The 19260-nt window shown below is 42.8% G+C and overlaps 1 protein-coding gene across 2 annotated transcripts; it reads left to right on the top strand.

The window, feature by feature from the left end:
- Positions 1-1361: 1361 nt before the first annotated feature.
- Positions 1362-18849, top strand: LOC308439723 (histone-lysine N-methyltransferase PRDM9; the record flags this gene model as incomplete). 2 transcript variants are annotated; one of them, XM_080941668.1, is made up of 11 exons in its annotated part: positions 1362-1496; positions 2327-2437; positions 2724-2847; positions 3080-3187; positions 3688-3737; positions 5335-5491; positions 6389-6490; positions 6697-6968; positions 7352-7419; positions 9916-10109; positions 18782-18849. In XM_080941668.1, exons 2-11 carry the CDS (start codon positions 2357-2359, stop codon positions 18805-18807), a joined length of 1182 nt encoding a protein of 393 aa, XP_080797794.1. In that variant the 5' UTR covers positions 1362-1496; positions 2327-2356. The 2 variants fall into 2 exon arrangements, with proteins under 2 accessions (XP_080797794.1, XP_080797793.1); XM_080941667.1 differs by lacking the exon at positions 18782-18849 and having other exon boundaries at positions 9916-10180.
- Between the last annotated feature and the right edge of the window lie 411 nt (positions 18850-19260).

Genomic DNA, 19260 nt, shown 5'->3' with positions numbered 1-19260 from the left:
AATGGAGAGAGGAAAAGAGTGGGGGGTAGTGGTGGTTGTGTGTGTATGTGTTCTTCTTCACACCACAACATATATATGGAGGTCAGAGGACAACGTTGTGTAGTCCACTTCCTCCTGCCACCATTAGTATGTGGGTCATCAAGCTCCTAATTTACTTAGATTTTACATCTACTGACCTACTGTTACAGTTCTTTAAATAGATTTACCACAGACGATCTCTGCAAGTTTTAGACCAACAAATTAGTGAGAGGCGAACTAAGAACTCAGTCATGGATTGAAACTGATTGTGTCTACATATTTCAAACTATGGCAGCCAATAAACAGTGCGTTCATAGCACTATCAGAAGTTTCTTAAACTTTATGAAAGAACTATATAAAAGTCTAATATTGCTCAGGTAGCAGAATTGTGGAAAAGTCAAACTAGAGCAGTCGTACCTGTGCCGTTTACTTTGCTCTAGCAGCGGGTAGTTCATATTCTTATCACTAGAAATCTTAAATTTTTTCATATCTATTTATTTATGTGTACTTTCGTAGGTCTGAGTGTATGTTAGTACACCACGTAAGTGTAGGTTGCCATAAAGTCAAGAAAAAGGCATCAGATCCCATGCAAATGGAGTTATGGGGTGAGGGTTGTGAGCTGCCTCACGATGGTGCTGGAAGAGAATGTGTCTCTTCTGCAAGAGCGGCAAGTGCTCTTAACCACTGCGTCATCTCTCCACCCCTCTTATAAACTAATTTTTATTAATAACGATTTATATTAATCAAGGCACTCTTTTAGCACGTCACAAAAATTTTGGTAAACGTATGTTTATTAAAGTTATTGTTAAATTAGAGACTCTTTAAATATTAAAAAAAACTTTCATAGCCTGAGTTTTAGGTTCTTTTCCGGAGACCCATATTTGTTTTGATTTCATCAATATATTTGATCTAGCTACTTCTCTCAAGGCAGGACTTGAGCTCAGTGTACTCCTGCCAAAGCTGGACTTCCGGTCCCACCCTCACGCCCGGCTTCCCAAGTGTCCAGCTCCAACTGGAGATTGAGTGAAACCCCACTCTAGAGCAGACCTAAGCGCTTAAAGCCCTGCTCCATGGTTTTAAGACCTTTTGTAGACTGGACACAGGTCAAAAGTGAGGAAAGAGTCTGGAGAGACGGACGCCACGCAGAGGACAAGTATGCGCCTGCGCGCTGGGCACCACCTGATTCGTGCTAGGGCCTGGCAATCTCGGCGAGGGGCGGGGCATCCTGAAGAAAGTCAGGGGCAGGAATTACAGGCAGGCGGAGCTGACTGACAGGCGGAGCTCCGCCCTCCGCTTTCCTTATTCCCGCCCCTAGGCCAGCTGTCTGTCAATTGGTGGACTTTCCTGGCAGTCAGCCGCGAGCGCCTCAGGAGCGCCTCAGAGAGACGGACGGCGGTGGTGGCACCAGAGCCACAGGATTCCGGACCATGAGTACAGGCGAAACCTTCAAGACCAGCGAGACTTTCTAGGCCCAGCCCGTGAGAACCCCATACTCCCTAAATTATATTCGGACCCCTCAGCTCACACGCACACACCCGTCACCTCAGCCTCTAAATGCACTATGGCTTAGGTCCCGAATGCAACTGTGTGGAACCAACCCACCCTCTGCCTGAGGAAACTGAGTAGCTCGCCTCAGAGAAACTAGATTTCCGGACAGGAAACCTGGACTCTTAGTATAGAGACTCCTCTAAGCCCCAGAGACCCCAAACGCCCTCAGTCTCTAGGACCTGTCACTCCTTAAGATAGGTTTCCAAGGCCCTAAATGCTCTCATCCAGCAGGACCCTAAATACCTTCAACATGACAAACCCCAAATCTTGACATAATCGTCAAATCTGCAAACTTTATTTCACAACCTGAAAGACTCCTCTAATCTGCAAACCCAATTCCCTTAATCTGATGACCCCCAATCCTCAACCCGAGGTTCCCTAAATTAAAATCTCATCCAGAGGGTCCCCAGATTTTCACCAGAGGAACGTCAATCCCTTGAGTCCGTTTACCTGAAAACATCTCTCCGACCCAAGTGCTCTGCCCTGACTGAAGAGCAAATGGGGGCGGCGGGGGTGGGGGAGACCCGCCTGGCGGGAAGAATGTTCCTTCACTTGCTGTTGCAGGCCCTGACCCGGATGTAGTGTCGGTGACTAGATTTAGGGTTCAGTCCAGAATCATTGCGCCTGCATCAGTGTGCTAGACTACGGAGTCTGAAGAAGCCACTGTGTTGGCTGCATGGATTCCCAGCCTATGCTCCTTCCCATGTGCTGGTGGGCATCCCTGCTTGCCTATGGCCCTTAGTTACTTCTTCATCCATAGGACCACAGGACCCTGGACCTATCCAGGGAAATGTTCTGCACCATGAACACCAAGAAACCCGAAGAAAATAGTCCTAAAGGAGATACGGGGAAACTCGAGTGGAAACCTAAGGTAGAACAAAGTTGCCCTAGCGTCAGGAGGATTGTGGGGTGGACAGAGGCAAATACCCTTGAGTACCATAGACTCTTGGTCTACATAATTGATTTTTCTATGACAAGATGGTGGGTTCGGGTATGTGAGAGAGGCTCATTAGCAACTGTTCTGTCAGCATGAACATCCAGTGTTTGCTTAAAGAGGTTTCTGGGAATGGGAGGAAAACCTTGATCATTGAGACTATACTTCAGGGTCCGAAGCCCTGCCCAGCATGTTCCCATTTTTGTTTTTATTTTTCCTTCAGGTCAAAGATGAATTCAAAGACATTTCTATATACTTCTCCAAAGAAGAATGGGCAGAGATGGGAGAGTTGGAGAAAATTCGCTATAGAAATGTGAAAAGGAACTATAAAATGCTAATTTCTATAGGTAACAAGAAGTCTTAGGTTGAACCAGTCTAGGCAAAAAACAAGTCTCCAATTCCCATGTTATGTTAGTGCTCTCTCAGAAATCTAGTACAGTTTCCAATGGAGACAAGTTTAGAAAAAACATGTGTGTGTGTGTGTGTGTGTGTGTGAGAGAGAGAGAGAGAGAGAGAGAGAGAGAGAGAGAGCCTCAGGGCCTGCTTCATTTTTAAGAGGAACATTTTGTTTCTTTTCAGGTCTCAGAGCCCCTAGACCAGCTTTCATGTGTTACCAAAGGCAAGCAATCAAGTCCCAGATAAATGACAGTGAGGATTCTGATGAGGAATGGACACCTAAGCAGCAAGGTGAGGAGGGGCTAGGAGAGTTTAGAAGTGAGGTGAGGAGTCAGGAGGATTTAGAAGTACCCATCTGAAACCAACCCCAGATTTGGTTTCAAAAAATGTCTCAGAATTAACTTCTGAAAGCTGGGGTTTTTTTTTTTTTTTTCCCCTTCTAAGAATCAAAGGTCAGCAAACAAACAAGATACAGTTCAAAACATAGTAAGAAGCTATTCCTGTATATTGTAAAATATGTGAAGACTATATACTATTTATAAATATAATAGATATAAAATATATACAAATCTGGGCATGAACAAGAAATATTAAACCCAAAGTAGTTAGTATAAGCTCCTTACTTAGCCTACAGTCTGCTTGCTTATTATTAATAATGTAATGTGACCATGGATGTGCAAATGCCTTTTTAAGATCTTGTTTTCACCTTTATATGTACTTACGGAGTTCCAGGCCTACCACAGTGTAAAACTATATACCAACCCAAACCCTGATTTCCCATGCCTTTTCAGTCAGTTCTCCTCGGGTGCCTTTCCGGGTGAAACACAGTAAACAACAGAAGGTAAGTGCTTTACAAATCCTACAGACAAGGAAACCTTCCTCAAGGATCCACACAGGTAAGAAAAGAAGAAGGCTTAGAGGACCCTGGGAATTGCTACCTTCTTGGTCTCTTCTACAGTGTCTCTCATTCTCCTGGTTGTTTGAATAAATAAGAACATCACTCACTTGAGTGTTCCTACCCCGGGTTTTTTCTTTTTTTATCTGCTATGTCAAAGTGAGAAATTCACTAATGTACTCTAAGGATAGGTTACAACTATGTAGAGAACTTTTACTTTGGATGGCACAGAGAGAGGAGACATGATCCTCTTTCTCATAAGGACTCATTCTGATAAGAAGCAGCAGCTCTCATCCCTAAGAAGTTCAAGCTTAATAGCAAGGGATCCACAAATGAGAAAATGACTTAATTAAGCATGGTGGTGCTTGCCTGTAATTACATGGAAGTAGAGTCCCAAGGAATACTGTGAGTTTGAAGCCAGCCTGGTCTACTTAAGGAGTTCCAGGCCTGCCATGGTATACAATGGTATAGTGAGCTTGGGAATGGGGGAGAGAAAAGGATGTAGGATTTCATATAGGCAAATAATTTCCACTGAAATATCATCTGTGAGAGAGACTATGAGAGAAGCTAGTAATCTCGCATTAATATTATATTCAATTGCACATGTTCTATTCAGTATCACAAAAAAAGAATTATTATGTGTGGATGGTTGGAGAAAGAATTCAGAGGTTAATCACACTTCTTGTTCTTCCAGAGGTCCCGAGTTTGGTTTCTAACTGTAGAGTTCAAAATTGCCTTCAACTCCAAGAGATTAAATGTCCTTGTCTGACCCTGACAGAACCTGTGCAGCACACATACACATACACACACACACACACACACAGAGAGAGAGAGAGAGAGAGAGAGAGAGAGAAATATACCTTTAAAAATGAACAATTAGCATGTATACAAATTTATGAATGGAAAAAAACTAGTGAATTTTCTAGAAAAGTTAGTAAAAGAATTAGTTAATATAATTCCAGAGTCATCCTAAGTATTGGGGTCAGAGCTATAATCTGAGAACTAGAAGGGCCGAGGTAGGAGGCCAGCCTGAGTTTGAGGCCAGTCTCCATAATGAGACCCTGTCTCAAATGAGTACCTAATTCTGGAAACAACTATTTCCAACATGCTAATTTACAACTTTAGTGTCACTTGTTAGCTGTAGAGGTACATTTCTGCCACCATCTCTTCATTTTCATCCCAGATATACTGCTCTGCTCTCACTTCCTTTTACAGATGTGTTTTGTCTTTTACTTTGTTTTCTACATTTCTTGTCTGATCAGTATTTCCTACTTTATGGATATACCCTCTTTCTCTCCGTAAGCCTTATCTTCGTCATTGCAGACTTTGTTTTCCTTCCCAAATATCCCTCCTTCAAACCTAAAAGAAACCTGAAGGGAGAAAGCCTAGCATATGGCCTCTTGCCCTGGATTCATTTAGGTTCTTCCTTGTCTCTTCCTTATTCAGACACTCCACACATTAACTAAAGTCACAGGTGAAAATTTAAAGCCTTAAGGAACTACAGAAATGCTTATGGTGTTTTTATATGTGACTCTAATTAAAGGAAACACCCAGAATACCGTTAAGTGATAAATCTAATGCGAAGGAAATGTCTGGAATAGAAAATTTGCTGAATACAAGTGGCTCAGAACATGCCCAGAAACCAGTGTCTTCCCCTGAAGAAGGAAATACCTCTGGACAGCAGTCTGGGAAAAAAACGAGTAAGAATAAATAATTTGAGAACTTTAATCCCTCTAGATTACCTAGGAAGGTTGGTGGGAATGGTCTGGAATGGTCAGTGTAGTTACCCCAGAAAGTTCTGAATTTGCTCTTGTCTAAGCTGTGGCATTGGTAGTGGGCATGCTATTAAGTACTATGTGAGAACACTCGCTTTAAAGGCTTACACTTGGGTTGTTATTCACATGGAGGTACCGGGACTTGAGCAAACTCTATGACCTTGTGAGTGCTAATATGTGGAAGTAAGGACATGGTAGCTTTTGCTTTCAACAGCAAGTGAAACATAAAGTAGCTGATCCAATAAATCTTCGTGGCACTAGGAACCAAATACTCTCAGTGCTGTTTGCCCAGGCCTTTGCTCAATGCCTAATTGCAATGTGCCCTTAACAAATATTTTATAAATGAATCAGCATGCAAACAAACCATTTTTAAATAGAGAAAATATGAGAAAGTAGAAATTAAACCTGAAGAGTCAGAAATTAAAGTTAGATAGACGTCTGTTGTCTGTTGAATGTGAAAAGGTTAAAAGGGGAACATATGGCAGTAAATTCCATAGTTTTTAAAAAACATTTTAAAATAAATGTTTGTTTTTTAAAGATTTATTTTTATTTGCATATGAACGTCTGACTCCGGGTATGTATCTGTGCCATGTGCATGCCGGATGCCTGCAGGGATGGGATGAGGGCATTTGATTACCTAGAACTGAAGATAAGGATGGTTGTGAGCCATGGTGTGAGTTCTGGGAACCAAACCCAGGTTCTTTATAAGAACAGCATGTGCTTTAACTGCTGAGCTATCTCCACAGGCCTGAATTTTATAAAGAAACAGGGATAAATGCTCAAAATTCACACACTTCAAGTCGCCTTTGTTCTCCAATCCAGAAGTCAGGAGAAAGAATGTTGAAGTGAAGATGTACAGGCTGCGAGAGAGAAAGGGCCTGGCCTATGAAGAGGTCAGCGAGCCCCAGGATGATGACTACCTCTGTAAGTGTCCACCAGGCCATCTTATGTAGAAGACGGTCATGTCCTGGTCTAGTGATTCATTTGCTCATGTGGAGCCCAGATCATGTCTACCCTAGTGACATTGGCTTCAGGTTATGAGAGTGACAGGAGTATTGTGCTTCTTCTGAAGACCTTTAGATCTGGGGATGTTCACACACTTTCCCCAATCCCTGCTGTTTTTGCCTTAGATTGTGAAAAGTGCCAGAATTTCTTCATTGACAGTTGTCCCAACCATGGGCCTCCTGTATTTGTAAAAGACACTGTGGTGGACAGGGATCATCCCAACCACTCAGTCCTCAGTCTGCCCCCTGGGCTGAGAATTGGTCCATCGGGCATCCCTGAAGCCGGTCTTGGAGTATGGAATGAAGCGTCTGATCTACCAGTAGGTCTGCACTTTGGCCCCTATGAGGGCCAGATCACAGAGGATGAGGAAGCAGCCAACAGTGGATACTCCTGGCTGGTGAGAAATGCCTCCTTTTCCTTCATCCTGTCTCCCCACATTCTTTCTGTGCTTCTGGTGTGACAAGCTAGGATATGGACAAGGACAAGATGACTAGTTTTGTGTACTGAATGGTCTTTGTATAACATGGAAGTCCTGCTTCAAGATCCGAGGGTGGGTAGGGTTAGAGTGGTACACAAAGTAAGCACGTGTACATGATGACTCAGAAGCCTCATGTGTGGTCACTGTGAGTGGCTGAGTCTGAGCTCAGGGAGCACTGGCGAGTGTGAGGTGACATGATTTCATTATTGTCATCCTGGAGCCTTAATGTTTTTTTGTTTTGTTTTGTTTTGGTTTGGTTTTGGTTTTTTTGTTTTGTTTTGTTTTGTTTTTCTGAAACTCAGATCACCAAGGAAAGAAATTGCTATGAGTATGTGGATGGACAGGATGAGTCCCAAGCCAACTGGATGAGGTAAGGCCATTAGGTCACTGGGTTCTAAGAAAGACTGTCACTCACAAGACTTGTTCCTTCCTTTCTCATCCTGACTCCTTCAATGGCTCCTGTATGCTCTGTTCATTTTTTTTCTCTGCACAGTATTTCTTTTATATTATGGACAGTAAGGAAAAATAAATTAATATTATCATTAACTTTACCAAAGCACACATGCACTCAGCAAACTGGAATACTGAGAAAAACCTTAAGGAGCCTCTATTCATCAAAAACACTGGGCTTACAATTTAATCACTATTTAGGAAACATTTATTTTGAATGCTAGTTTAGAAAATAGATTTCATTACTTGAGCAGGTCATACAACTTGTGTCCTTACAAGAGGCATGTTACAGGTATTTTATTAAAAGAAAGTTTGACATTAAGTCTTGTATTCTTTGAGACATACACAGTGCTGAAACAACCTACAATAGAGGACCTTTACTCTGTGAGGGCAGGAAATTTTCTTAGCTTCAGGGACCACCATACTGGGTTCTGGAAGGATATAAATTTAGATGCCGTGCACTCTAGCCCTTTCCTGTGAGGTTAAACTTAAATTTCTTATTCTCCTGGTCTCATTTCCAGATTATAGGCATGCAGCATACCCGGTTTTACGTGGTGCTGGGGTAGAGCCCAGGGTTCTGTGTACGTAGGCAAGCACTCTTTCATCCGAGCTATATCTTCAGCATTGTTTTCTGTGTTGTCTCGCTAAAAGATCTCTTAAGCTTTTTTGGTAGCCTCAGCCAGTAGTGAGTGTTGGGATTCTGTAAACCCCACCCCTCAGTTACCTAGCAACAGCCAGGTATACCCCACCCCTCAATTACCCGGCAGTGGCCAGGTATGCTCTGCCCCAGTGACCTGACACTATAAAAGGGGCTGCTTGACCCCTCCTCTCTCTCTTGGCCTCTCTTGCTCTTGTGCTCTTGCAGCCTTGCTCTCCCTCCTACCCCTCCTCTTCCCTTCCCTTCCCCCCCCTCCCACGTGCTCATGGCCGGCCTCCTCTACTTTCTCTCTCTCTCTCTCTCTCTCTCTCTCTCTCTCTCTCTCTCTCTCTCTCTCTCTCTCCCTCTCTCCCCCCACCCCCTTTCTCTCTCTGCCTCTACCACCCTCTTAACTCTCCCATGACCTGAATAAACTCTATTCCGTACTATACTGTTGTGTGGCTGGTCCCTCAGGGTAGGGATTCCCAACATGGACCCCCCAGAGGCATATCCCTTGCCCTCAGGCCTCTCTGCACCTCCATGGGCCATATGCCCCCCACTCTCTTCATCCTTCCCCTAACATTGGTGCCATGACTCAGATCGTTATCCTTTCACAACATTGGTGCCCTGTGACTTTTCCTTTTGAAAGACCCCCTCCTGCTTTAGCTGCAGTAACGCCATTTCGTGCTAGGCCCAGAGCAGGCAGGGATAAAAAATACTGAAACAAAAGTGAGCCAGAGGACAGCCCAGTCTCTGTCAGAACAAAAATATCTGCAGTTGACCACCTGGACCAAGGCAAGGACATCCCGCCACACATGTTAAAGCAAGGACGAAAAACAACTCCTTGTCCCAAAGGAGGGGCCAAGGCCGCCCTCCTCTTCTGAGAACTTGGGTCTGTAAGGCTGTGCAGGCTGGGTCGGGGTCCCAGGTGGCCAAGCAAGATACCGGTGGGCGGCCAGCTAGCAATAGACAAAGAAAAGAAGACATTCAGACAAGCCCAGCTTTCAGATAAGCTGCAGCCCCCGACTAGAACCAAGAGTTGTGTCCTTGGAGCCATATGTCTGCCATAGTTCCCACACTTAGATAAGCCCAAGGCAACTATTCTCAGGAAGCTGCAGCCCCAGCTGGTATCAGGAGCTGTTTCCTTAGAGCCATGTCCTTGGGCTCACTCCCTGGCCATATTTAAACTAACCAATTAAAACCCTGTTGCTATGCTTCTGCTTCTGTACCTTGCTTCTGCCCCCCAAGCCCTATAAAAAGGGGACTGCCCCTTTGTCCGGCGCGCAAGTCCTCCGAGAGACTGTGCGCCCACAGGTACCTGTGTATCTAAATAAACCTCTTGCTACTTGCATCCGAAGTGAGTGGTCTCGCTGTTCCTTGGGACGGGTCTCTTCAGACGGAAGATACCCTCCGGGGGTCTTTCACTTTCAGTGACTTTTCCTTTCATTGGTGCCCCCGTCATCTTTTCCTTACAGTGAGAACTTTCAAACAAAGTTGGGATCAGCCTAGGATGAAATATACTAATCTAGAAGCAGCATGTACTCATATACATAAAATAAATAATTCTTTTTAAAAAAGGAAACTGGGATCTTGGGGAAAGAACTGCTTGGAGCTAGGATATCTGTAACATCAAAGGGATAGATGAGGATAGAAGGTTCTTAGAAATGTGGGAGGGGTTGGAAACATCATAGCCTGGGGCACTGGACACCGCTAAGGACTAGTGCAGCTGTGCAGCTGCGTGACTGATATTTTTTTCCTTTTCCCTCCGTTCTACTCTAGGTATGTGAACTGTGCCCGCGATGAGGAAGAGCAGAACCTGGTGGCCTTTCAATATCACAGGAAAATCTTTTACCGAACCTGCCGGGTCATCAGGCCAGGTTGTGAGCTTCTGGTCTGGTACGGGGATGAGTATGGCCAGGAGCTGGGCATTAAGTGGGGAAGCAAGATGAAGAAAGGATTCTCAGCAGGAGGAGGTAGGCACTACTATGATTCCTTAAAAAAGAATGAGAAGATGGATTTATCCTTAAGAATTTTCTTTTTCTAACTCCCTTTTACAAAGTGATTTATAGTAAATAAAAATGTTTAAGTTCATTAAGGAAAAATGAAAATTACAAGCACTTCTATAGGAGGTACAATATCAAGTGCGAAAAGCTTACCATAAATCAACAGCATAAAAATCAGCATCAAGAACATTCAGAAATCATAATATTAGTAGGAAAAAGGAAGAAAAATGAGAGGGGGGTGAAGGAAGAAAATGAAATGTGGATAGGAACCCTCAAAGGAATTTTTAGAGATAAGATTTCACACCAAAGAACAAACACAATACTGGCCAGGAATGAGACCCTGGACACAACAAAAACAACTCAGAAGTGGGATATATGAAAGACAAAAATACAGTTCAAAACTCTAGATGGCTTAATCCATATTGCTGCCCCGCCTACCCCATTCCAGATTCAGAATGAAGTGTGAGTCAAACACAAATAAGAGCTGTTGTGGTGACTATTATTGCCATCATCTTGACTGTGTCTGGAACAAACTACAATCCAGAAATGTAGGGCACACCTGTGAGATTTTCTGCTTGATTTGAAGTGGGTGAATTCACTTCCAATACAAATGTTTGAGTTAGAAAGACACACACCTATGATCTAGATCTTACGGCTGGAAGACACAGGCCTTTAATTTGGATGTCGAGGTAGGAAGACACATGACATGCCTCTAATCCAAATCTTGTACAGGGAAGACATATCTTTAGTATGGATGATTTTATTTTATTTTATTTGCTAAAAATCTACGTAAGGACATAGAAGGATGATTTTGCTTACTTGCTCTCGCCTTGCTAGAATAGCCATTCTCTCATTGGCACTGGGGCCAACTTCTTTGAAATTCCAGCATATGCAGGAGACCAAATGAGATACCCAGGCTTATGGGGACTGAACAAATCCAGCCATTGTTGGATTAGCTTGGTTATAGCCTGTAAATCATTCCAATAAATTCATATATGCACATACACACACAATATTATTTTGTTCATATAATAGACCTGTTGACATGAAGTATATGTGAAAGGAGGACTTAGAGAAGGTATATTTTCAAATGACCAGCAGAACCTCAGACTTCACAGCCTCCTCCTGTTCTGCTCGGGGCAGTTCTACCCAGTGGCTGTCAGGCTGCCCTGCTCTGTTTGTTGACAACAAAACTGACGGTTCTCTGAGCTCCTCTTTCTACAAATCTCCATGCTGCAAATACTTCTGGGAAGATTCATTGAAAAGCCATCTTCTTTAAGACCATTTAAAAGCAGACATTCTGTCCATCTACAATGAGAACTCGTAGGACAGACAGTGTGCACACTCTGGTGGTGTCTTCCCTACTCTGCCTTGACTACCTCAGCATCTAGAGGAAACCCCTCTCAGTTACATCTCTATTTAGTGTGATGGGCCTTATGTAGGATGTGGTGGATCAAGTGGTCTCCAACTTTTGCCTACTCACCAACATAAAAACTTTATAAAGTATTAAAACCGGGCAAATTCAAGGCCAATCTGGCTAACTTAGCAAGACCATCTCAAAATAAATTCAGGGTGAGGAGTGTAGCTCAGTTGCCTGGCATGCACAAGGCTCTAGCTTCTCACTCACAAAGAAAGAAAAGTCATCATAACAGGGCCAGGGATATAGTTCTGTGGTAGAAAGTCTAGCATGTGCAAGACCCTTACTTCCATACCCAGAATCACAAATTAAAGGGAAGACAAGAGAAAGAGAGGGAAAGAAGAAATGGGAAAAGAAATGGGGAGGGGATGCAATGCTTACATATTTTAGTAATACCCGGAAAGATTTACCACAAACGTATTGATTCTAATCTAATGAACGGATGCTTGAAAATTTTCTAAGCTGATAAGATCTTCTAAGGGATGGTGGTATTAAAATAAATTACAGCAATACACACAAATAATCACAGATACACTGAAGATGGAAAGCAGACTGAGCAAGCCAGGGACAGCAAGCCATAAGCAGCACCCCTCCATGGCCTCTGCATCAGCTCCTGCCTCCAGGTTCCTGCCCTGACTTCCCTCAGTCCTAGACTGTTACCTGGAAGTGTAAGTTGACACAGACCTTTTCTTCTCCAAGTTGCATGGAGAAGTGTCTCATCACAGCAACAGTAACCTTAACTAGGACACATGATCAATGAAAAACCCCAGACCATTTACAAAATGGAAACTTCTTTGTAGTTCTCAGTGTGCCTCATGAAGACTGAAGATTCTACCACTGATCCTTATCCTCCCTCTGGAGAACAGATCTTAAAAGCAATTTAGGCATCAAAATGAATTCCTAATCTAGCATCAATTGCTTTATTTTGCAATTCAAAGGGGGAAATGTGAATGGTTCTATTTATCCTTTAGAATGTGAAAGATCAAATATACTTCAGTGGCTGGGTTCTCACAAACCATGCTTGTTCCGCTTAAAATGTTCACCTGTAATGACATTCAGTTCAAAGGCTGATATCACAGCTGATAAGCCAGGGAAAAGGAGCCGGCCATACTTTGCCCTGCCAAACCCTTTCTCAACAACAATGAAACAGTTCTTCATAGATGATGGATTGTGCATAGAAGTACTGATCAGAATTAGGTATGCCATGGTAAATTTAAAAATTAATAATCTGTAAATATTAATCCTGGAAATTAATACAGCAGCAATCAGTCCTTAACCAACTTCCCCCCAAATAGCCACACAGAGACCTTTTAATATTTTAAAGCCTTAGGCCTTAGCCGGGCAGACTCTCAACTAACTCATGTAAGTTAACCCCATCCAGCCACCTTGCTAGCTATACCTATACCTTACAGGCCATAGTCATGTTTGTCTCCTCTCATATCTCCTAGTAAAAGTCTTTCTCCTTCTTCTTCCCAGAGTTCTTTCTCCCTCCCAGGAAGTCTCACCTTCCAGCTAATTGGCTGTCAGATTTTTATTAAATCGAGAGTATGCCTTAGGTAGGTGAGGAAAGAGAGATACAGTACTCCAATAGCACACAATTGTATTGATGTTTGTGTCAGTCTGGCTTGGACTTTCTACAAGGACTTTGCCTCTGCTGCAGCAATGAGCTTAAGGTTCTTTGGATGGTGCTTGACATTTCTCCCCACAGAAGAAGTAACATCCATCAAAACATCCATCTCTGTTATACCTGCTCCTCAGTGAACCTCTGTGGGACTTTGTACTTTTCTTCCTGTTCATGTAACTTTGCTTCACAGCTATGCTTTCACCCAATCAAGCTTCAAGAGCCATCATCTGTTTGAGAATCCCAAGCACACAAGAACTTTGAGCTTCATCAACAGGAACGATGACATGAGTTACTGTACTATCAAACTCAGCCATTTTTTAAAACTTCAGAACTATCTCAAGTTTGATGAGTATATTCCTGTTGTTCTGAAGAAAGCCCACTACCTATAAGCATCAACGGCCCATTCTTTTGTTGCCCAACATTTATGACCAAGCATTTGTTAGTTGAAAATGATTCATCCTTCTCTGGTAGTAGCAATAATAATCACGCATTGTCTGTGTGGTGGTTTGAATAAGAATGATCCCTTAGCTCATATTTGAATGCTTAGTTGTCAGGGAGTGGAACTCTTTGATAGGGTTAGGAGGTGTGGCCTTGATAGAGAAAGTGTGTCACTGGGGTTGGGCTTTGAGGTTTCAAAAGCCCATGTGAGACCTAGTGTCTCTTACTTTGCCTGCTAATCAGGATGTAGCTCTCAACTACATCCAGTATCATGCTTAATGCCGTGCTCCTTGCAATGATGATGTTCTAACCTCTAAAACTGTAAGCAAGTCCTCTAATTAAATGCCTTCTTTTATAAAAGTTACTTGGTAATGGTGGGTAGCTATAAATATTAATGTATGTGAATAGTCACCAAGTCATCTTAGCACCTGCTACTCTTTGTCCCCTACAGCAATTGCTCCGCCTCCATGGCTATCCCCATGGCAGGTGGCTGGCGCACCAGCGCCATGCAGAGACCACTTATCTCGAAGTTCACTAGTGCAGACTCTGCTCACATCCCCAGCATCTGTTCCCCATGGTTATTCTCACAATTACCCAAACCCAGTAAAATCAAAACTCTAGAGGCTTGTAATTTATTAGTCAGATTTATATCAGTAAATTTTCCCTCCACAAAACATCCATCCACACAATAAACTCAGAGCCAATAGATATTCATATAAAATGCCCACCTAGATACGACAATTGTCCTGTAATTACCTATCCCTTATAAGATATTCATAGCTACCTATGGCTATTTAAAGCCACAGGGGTCTGGGTTATCCTCTTTCTCCATCTTGGTTTCTGCTTTTTTTCTCTCTCTCTATCTCTTTCATCTCTCAAAAACTCTGCCCCTGGCTTTCTTTTTTACTGCCCAATCACAGGCCTTGCCTTATTTTCTACCTGCCCTCATCTGCATATAGACATCAACTCACAATAGTGTCTTTCTTTTTTTTTTTTTTAAGGATTTATTTGTTTTATGTAAGTACACTGTAGACTGTCATTGTCTTAAGACATACCAGAAGAGAGCATTGAATTCTATTACAGATTGTTGTGAGCCACCATGTGGTTGCTAAGAATTCAACTCAGTACCTCTGGAAGAACAGTCAATGCTCTTAACTGCTGAGCCATCTCTCCAGCCCAATGGTGTCTCTTCACAACAACAGAAGAGTGACTAAGACAGTCTGTATAACCCATGGGTCATACACCAAATACATTAGCAGCATTCCTGGAGAAACCATAGGATAGTAACACCATTACTAGATCCATGTTCCCATTCTTTTTGCACGATGGAGTTGTGAGTTTTTCTAATAGCCAGTGGTGTTCACCAAAGCATTATGCTGGTCACATTCAAGGGCCCAGGATTGCAGGCTTCATAAAATGGTATCCATTCAGCATGGTGTTGGACATTTGAGTCATTTCCATTTTGCATGAAATATTCAACAGAGAGTATATTGCCTGTAATAGAAGCAATATAAAGCAAACATCTCCCCTTTGTGACTTTTCCCCCTCTATGCATAATATTGGGTGACTTCACTATGGAGGGGTTTGACGTCATTTGTGTGTGAGCTGAGTTTTTCAGCAGAGGTGAGAGTGTGCCTGGTGAAAGGCTTTTGGAGTCATTTGATAAATTAATATTTCTCTTGAGTGTGGCATAAATTTGAAGTGTGACAACAGGAAGTGAAGAACAGTCACTAGTATGTTTTCTACAAGTAACATTGGCCTAACAAATGCTGGAATGTTGGTTCCCACAACTTTTAGAACTAGGATTGGGAGACCTGCTGTAACATTTGAGACATCCATTATGCCCTACTGAACGGAGATCTTTTATACAGACTTTCCTCTCGGGAGTCTCTTTGCTCATGCTCACAGTGTCTGGAGACACTATATGCTCAGCTAATGTTATAGAGACGTCAGTCAAGCTTTCAGACCATTCAGATTTTACAACAGAAACACTGACTAATTGGTCTGTTTCACCATTTATTGGTGGTTGGCTGTAGAAGGAGGCCCTCTAATTCCTCTTTGGAATCAAATCTACTATCTTCTTTCCCTGGCCTTAAGTTCCACTCAGTTGATCTCAGGTAAAAATTTCTTCTACTGCTTTTTTTGCAGATATTTTTAGAAGCTGCTTTAGCCCTCTTAGAAACAACTTCAGGAGGACTTGTAGAAACAAATTCATATACACCAAAGCATGCCAGGGGTTGTCATCCTTTTGTCTTTTATGACTGAGTCTGTACTATGTTTTTACAATTTATTCACAGCATATTTGACCTTCTTACTTTGAAAGCTAAATCACATTTCTATTGAATTATTCTTCCTTTCTTCACCATCAAGTAAAATTGCCCAGAGGTGTCATCTTTTGGATCTAAAAGTTTATTATCATGTAGCAAGTTTTGAAGCTTACTATAAGGCTAGACCATGCTGTTCAATTGCCTGTTTATCTTGAAGTCTAGGATCCAAGCTGGAGTGTAACACATTGGGCATCCTGTAACAACACCTGTATACTTGTTACAGAAGATATGCCCACCACCTTCTAAATCCATGGACTCCTTTAGAATTTTAGAGCAATGGGAACAGTAGCTTCTATAGGAACATGAGTGCTGCACAGATGTGGGTCTAGGGCTTCTAGGTAGCCATCTCCATGGCCTGCATGCACCCAGAAAATGCTTTGTCCTGAAGCAGACCCTCGGAGGATGGGTACACTCAGGCAGCAGAACACCATTGTGTGAAGTTTCAGAGCCCTCGGGACACCTTGTGTTTCAATTCTTTTTTTTTTTAAGATTTATTTATTTATTTATTTAAGTGCACTGTAGCTATCATCAGACACACCAGAAGAGGGTATCAGAACTCATTACAGTTGGTTGTGAGCTACCAAGTGGTTGCTGGGATTTGAACTCAGGACCTCTGGAAGAACAGTCAGTGCTCTTAACCACTGAGCCATTTCTCCAGACCCTGTTTCAATTCTCAAGATAAGTAAAATGAAATATAAAATCAGTACATTTTCAAGAACTTCTGAAATTAAAGATTATTTTGTGTGCTTTTAAGTGTTATAAAATTTATCTCATTTTATTTTTACACTCAGAATTTTATTCCCCTCCTGGTCCACCCTCCCACTGTTCCACCTCCCATACTTCCTCCCCACCATCCTCTGTCTCCATAAATATGTCCCTATCCCACACACCCTGCCATACCTCTAAACTCCCTGAGTGTTAAGTGCATCTTCTCCAACTGAACCCAGACCTGAGAGTCCTCTGCTGCATATGTGTTGGGGGCCTCAGATCAGCTGGTGTGTGCTGCCTGGTTGGTGATCCAGTGTCTGAGAGATCTCAGGGGTCTAGGTTAATTGAGACTGCTGGTCTTCCTACAGGGTTGCCTTCCTCCTCCTCAAGCTTCCTCCAGCTTTTCACTAATTCAACCACAGGGGTCAGCAGCTTCTGTTGGTTGATTGGGTTCAAATATCTGCATCTGACTCTTTCAGCTGCTTTTTGGATCTTTCAGAGGGCAGTCATGATAGGTCCCTTTTGGTGAGCGATCCATAGCCTCAGTAATGGTGTCAGGCCTTGGGGTCTCCCCTTGAGCTGGATCCCCTTTTAGGCCTTTCCTTGGACCTTCTTTTTCTCAGGCTCTTCTCCATTTCCATCCCTGTGGGCTTTTTCAGACAGAAACAATTATGAGTCAGAGTTTTGACTGTTGGATAGCAACCCCATCCCTCACTTGATGCCCCGTGTTTCTGCTGGAGGTTCCCTCTATTTACTATAGGGTATTACATTTGGGGTCCAAACCCTTTGAGTCCTGAGGGTCTCTTACCTCCTGACCTCCTGATCCCCCCAAAAGAACTCTGGAACAGTTTACATTCTTTTTCCTTCTCTTTCACCATGCCATCCCAGACAAGGGAGAGGACTGTTTTTCTGAGACCCATTTTCTCTCTCTCTCTCTCTCTTCTCCAATAAAACTACCTCTAATCTGTGTACAAAGACTTAAAAACACCTATGAGAAATATCTTCGTTCCTCTAAATCTTTAACATATCACATATACAAAAACATTTTACCATTACCTCTTTTTACACTTTGCTTAAGTGCAATCACTAGTTGATCCACCAACTATGAATCCCATTTCCAATACACCCCAATTTCCTTACATGCTGGCCAGCCTTCAGGGTGATCCTTTAGGGTATCCTTTCTTTCCCGCATCCTGGTGAGGACCTCCATTTGTGGTGCCTGCACCGCAAACAGCTACTCCGAATCAGGTGAAGGCCTGAAGATTTAAAAGAAAGGCATGACTTGATTATTCATGTTACCAGAAATGCTTTATACTCCATCTGTCTCCAACTCCAACTGGCTCTCTCTGAAATTCAGCTCTTAAGATATACAAGGGATGATCTGGGGGACCCATGTTGGGAATCCATTCCCCCTAAGGGACCAGTCACACAATGGTATAGTACCGAATAGAATTTATTCCGGTCATGGGGGAGTTAAGAGGGTAGTAGAGGCAGAAAGAGAGAGAGGGGAAGGGAGGGGAGGGCAGGGGAGGGGAGGGGAGGAGAGGAGAGGAGGAATAGAGGAGTAGAGGCCGACCATGAGCACCTGGAGAGAGAGGTGGGGTAGACAAGGGAGCAAGAGAGAGAGGAGGGAGCAAGCAGCCCCTTTTATAGTGTCAGGTCACTGGGGTGGAGCATACCTGGCTATTGCCAAGTAACTGAGGGGTGAGGTATACCTGCCTGTTGCTAGGTAACTGAGGGGTGGGGTTTACAGAATCCCAACAGTGTAGGTTCCCCAGTTGCCCTGTGTACAGAGGTACTCCTGAGTTCCCTTTAATCTGTGGTATCCTGGGTGCAGTTGATTTCCTGGGATTTCTTCAGCTGTGGTGTCAAATGCCTTGAGTACAGCCAATCTTCTGGGATGCCTCAGGACGTGGTATAAAATGCTCTGAGTGCAACCGATCTTCTGATATGCCTCAGGATATGGCATCTTCCAGGAAGCAGACTAGCTAGCAGTCTGTCCCAGCAGAAAGGGCCAGGCAGGAGGGTGCTATAACATTTTTATGTTTTCAGATATTCTAATTTTAAAAGGATTGTTTTATTTATTTTATATGTGAGTGTTTGCTTGCATTCATGTATGTTCATGCAGTGCCTGCTGAAGCCAGAAGAGAATGATGGATCTCCTGGAAACCGAGTTACAGATAGTTGTGAGCTACCATGCAGGTGCCAAAACCAAACCCAGGTCCTCTGTAAAAGCAGCAAGTACTCCTAACATCCCAACCATCTCTCTAGCCCTAAATTTATTTCAAGTACTTTATGATAAAAATATACAACAGCACATAGTGCTTTAAGGTTAGAGGTCAGAAAAAAAAGAACAAAAAACAAACAAACAAAAAAAAACAACTAAAAAAAAAAAATAAGAAAAGTTTTCAAGTACCCATCAGTTTTTTTACTGAATTAGTTTATTCTAGTTTTTTTCTTTTGCTTTCTTCTTAATTTCCTTCATATTTGTAAATGATATAAATACGTCATCATGCGTGATGACAGTTGTCAGGTAAATTATAGCTCTGTGCCAGGAGAGGGAAAATATATAAAATAAACAAAAATATTGGAAATGCCTGCTCTTTA

The sequence above is a fragment of the Micromys minutus genome (genome assembly GCF_963924665.1).
Source record: "Micromys minutus genome assembly, chromosome: 30".
Taxonomy (NCBI): domain Eukaryota; kingdom Metazoa; phylum Chordata; class Mammalia; order Rodentia; family Muridae; genus Micromys; species Micromys minutus.
The sequence above is the reverse complement of the archived record's forward strand: the minus strand, read 5'-3'. Positions and strand labels throughout refer to the sequence as shown.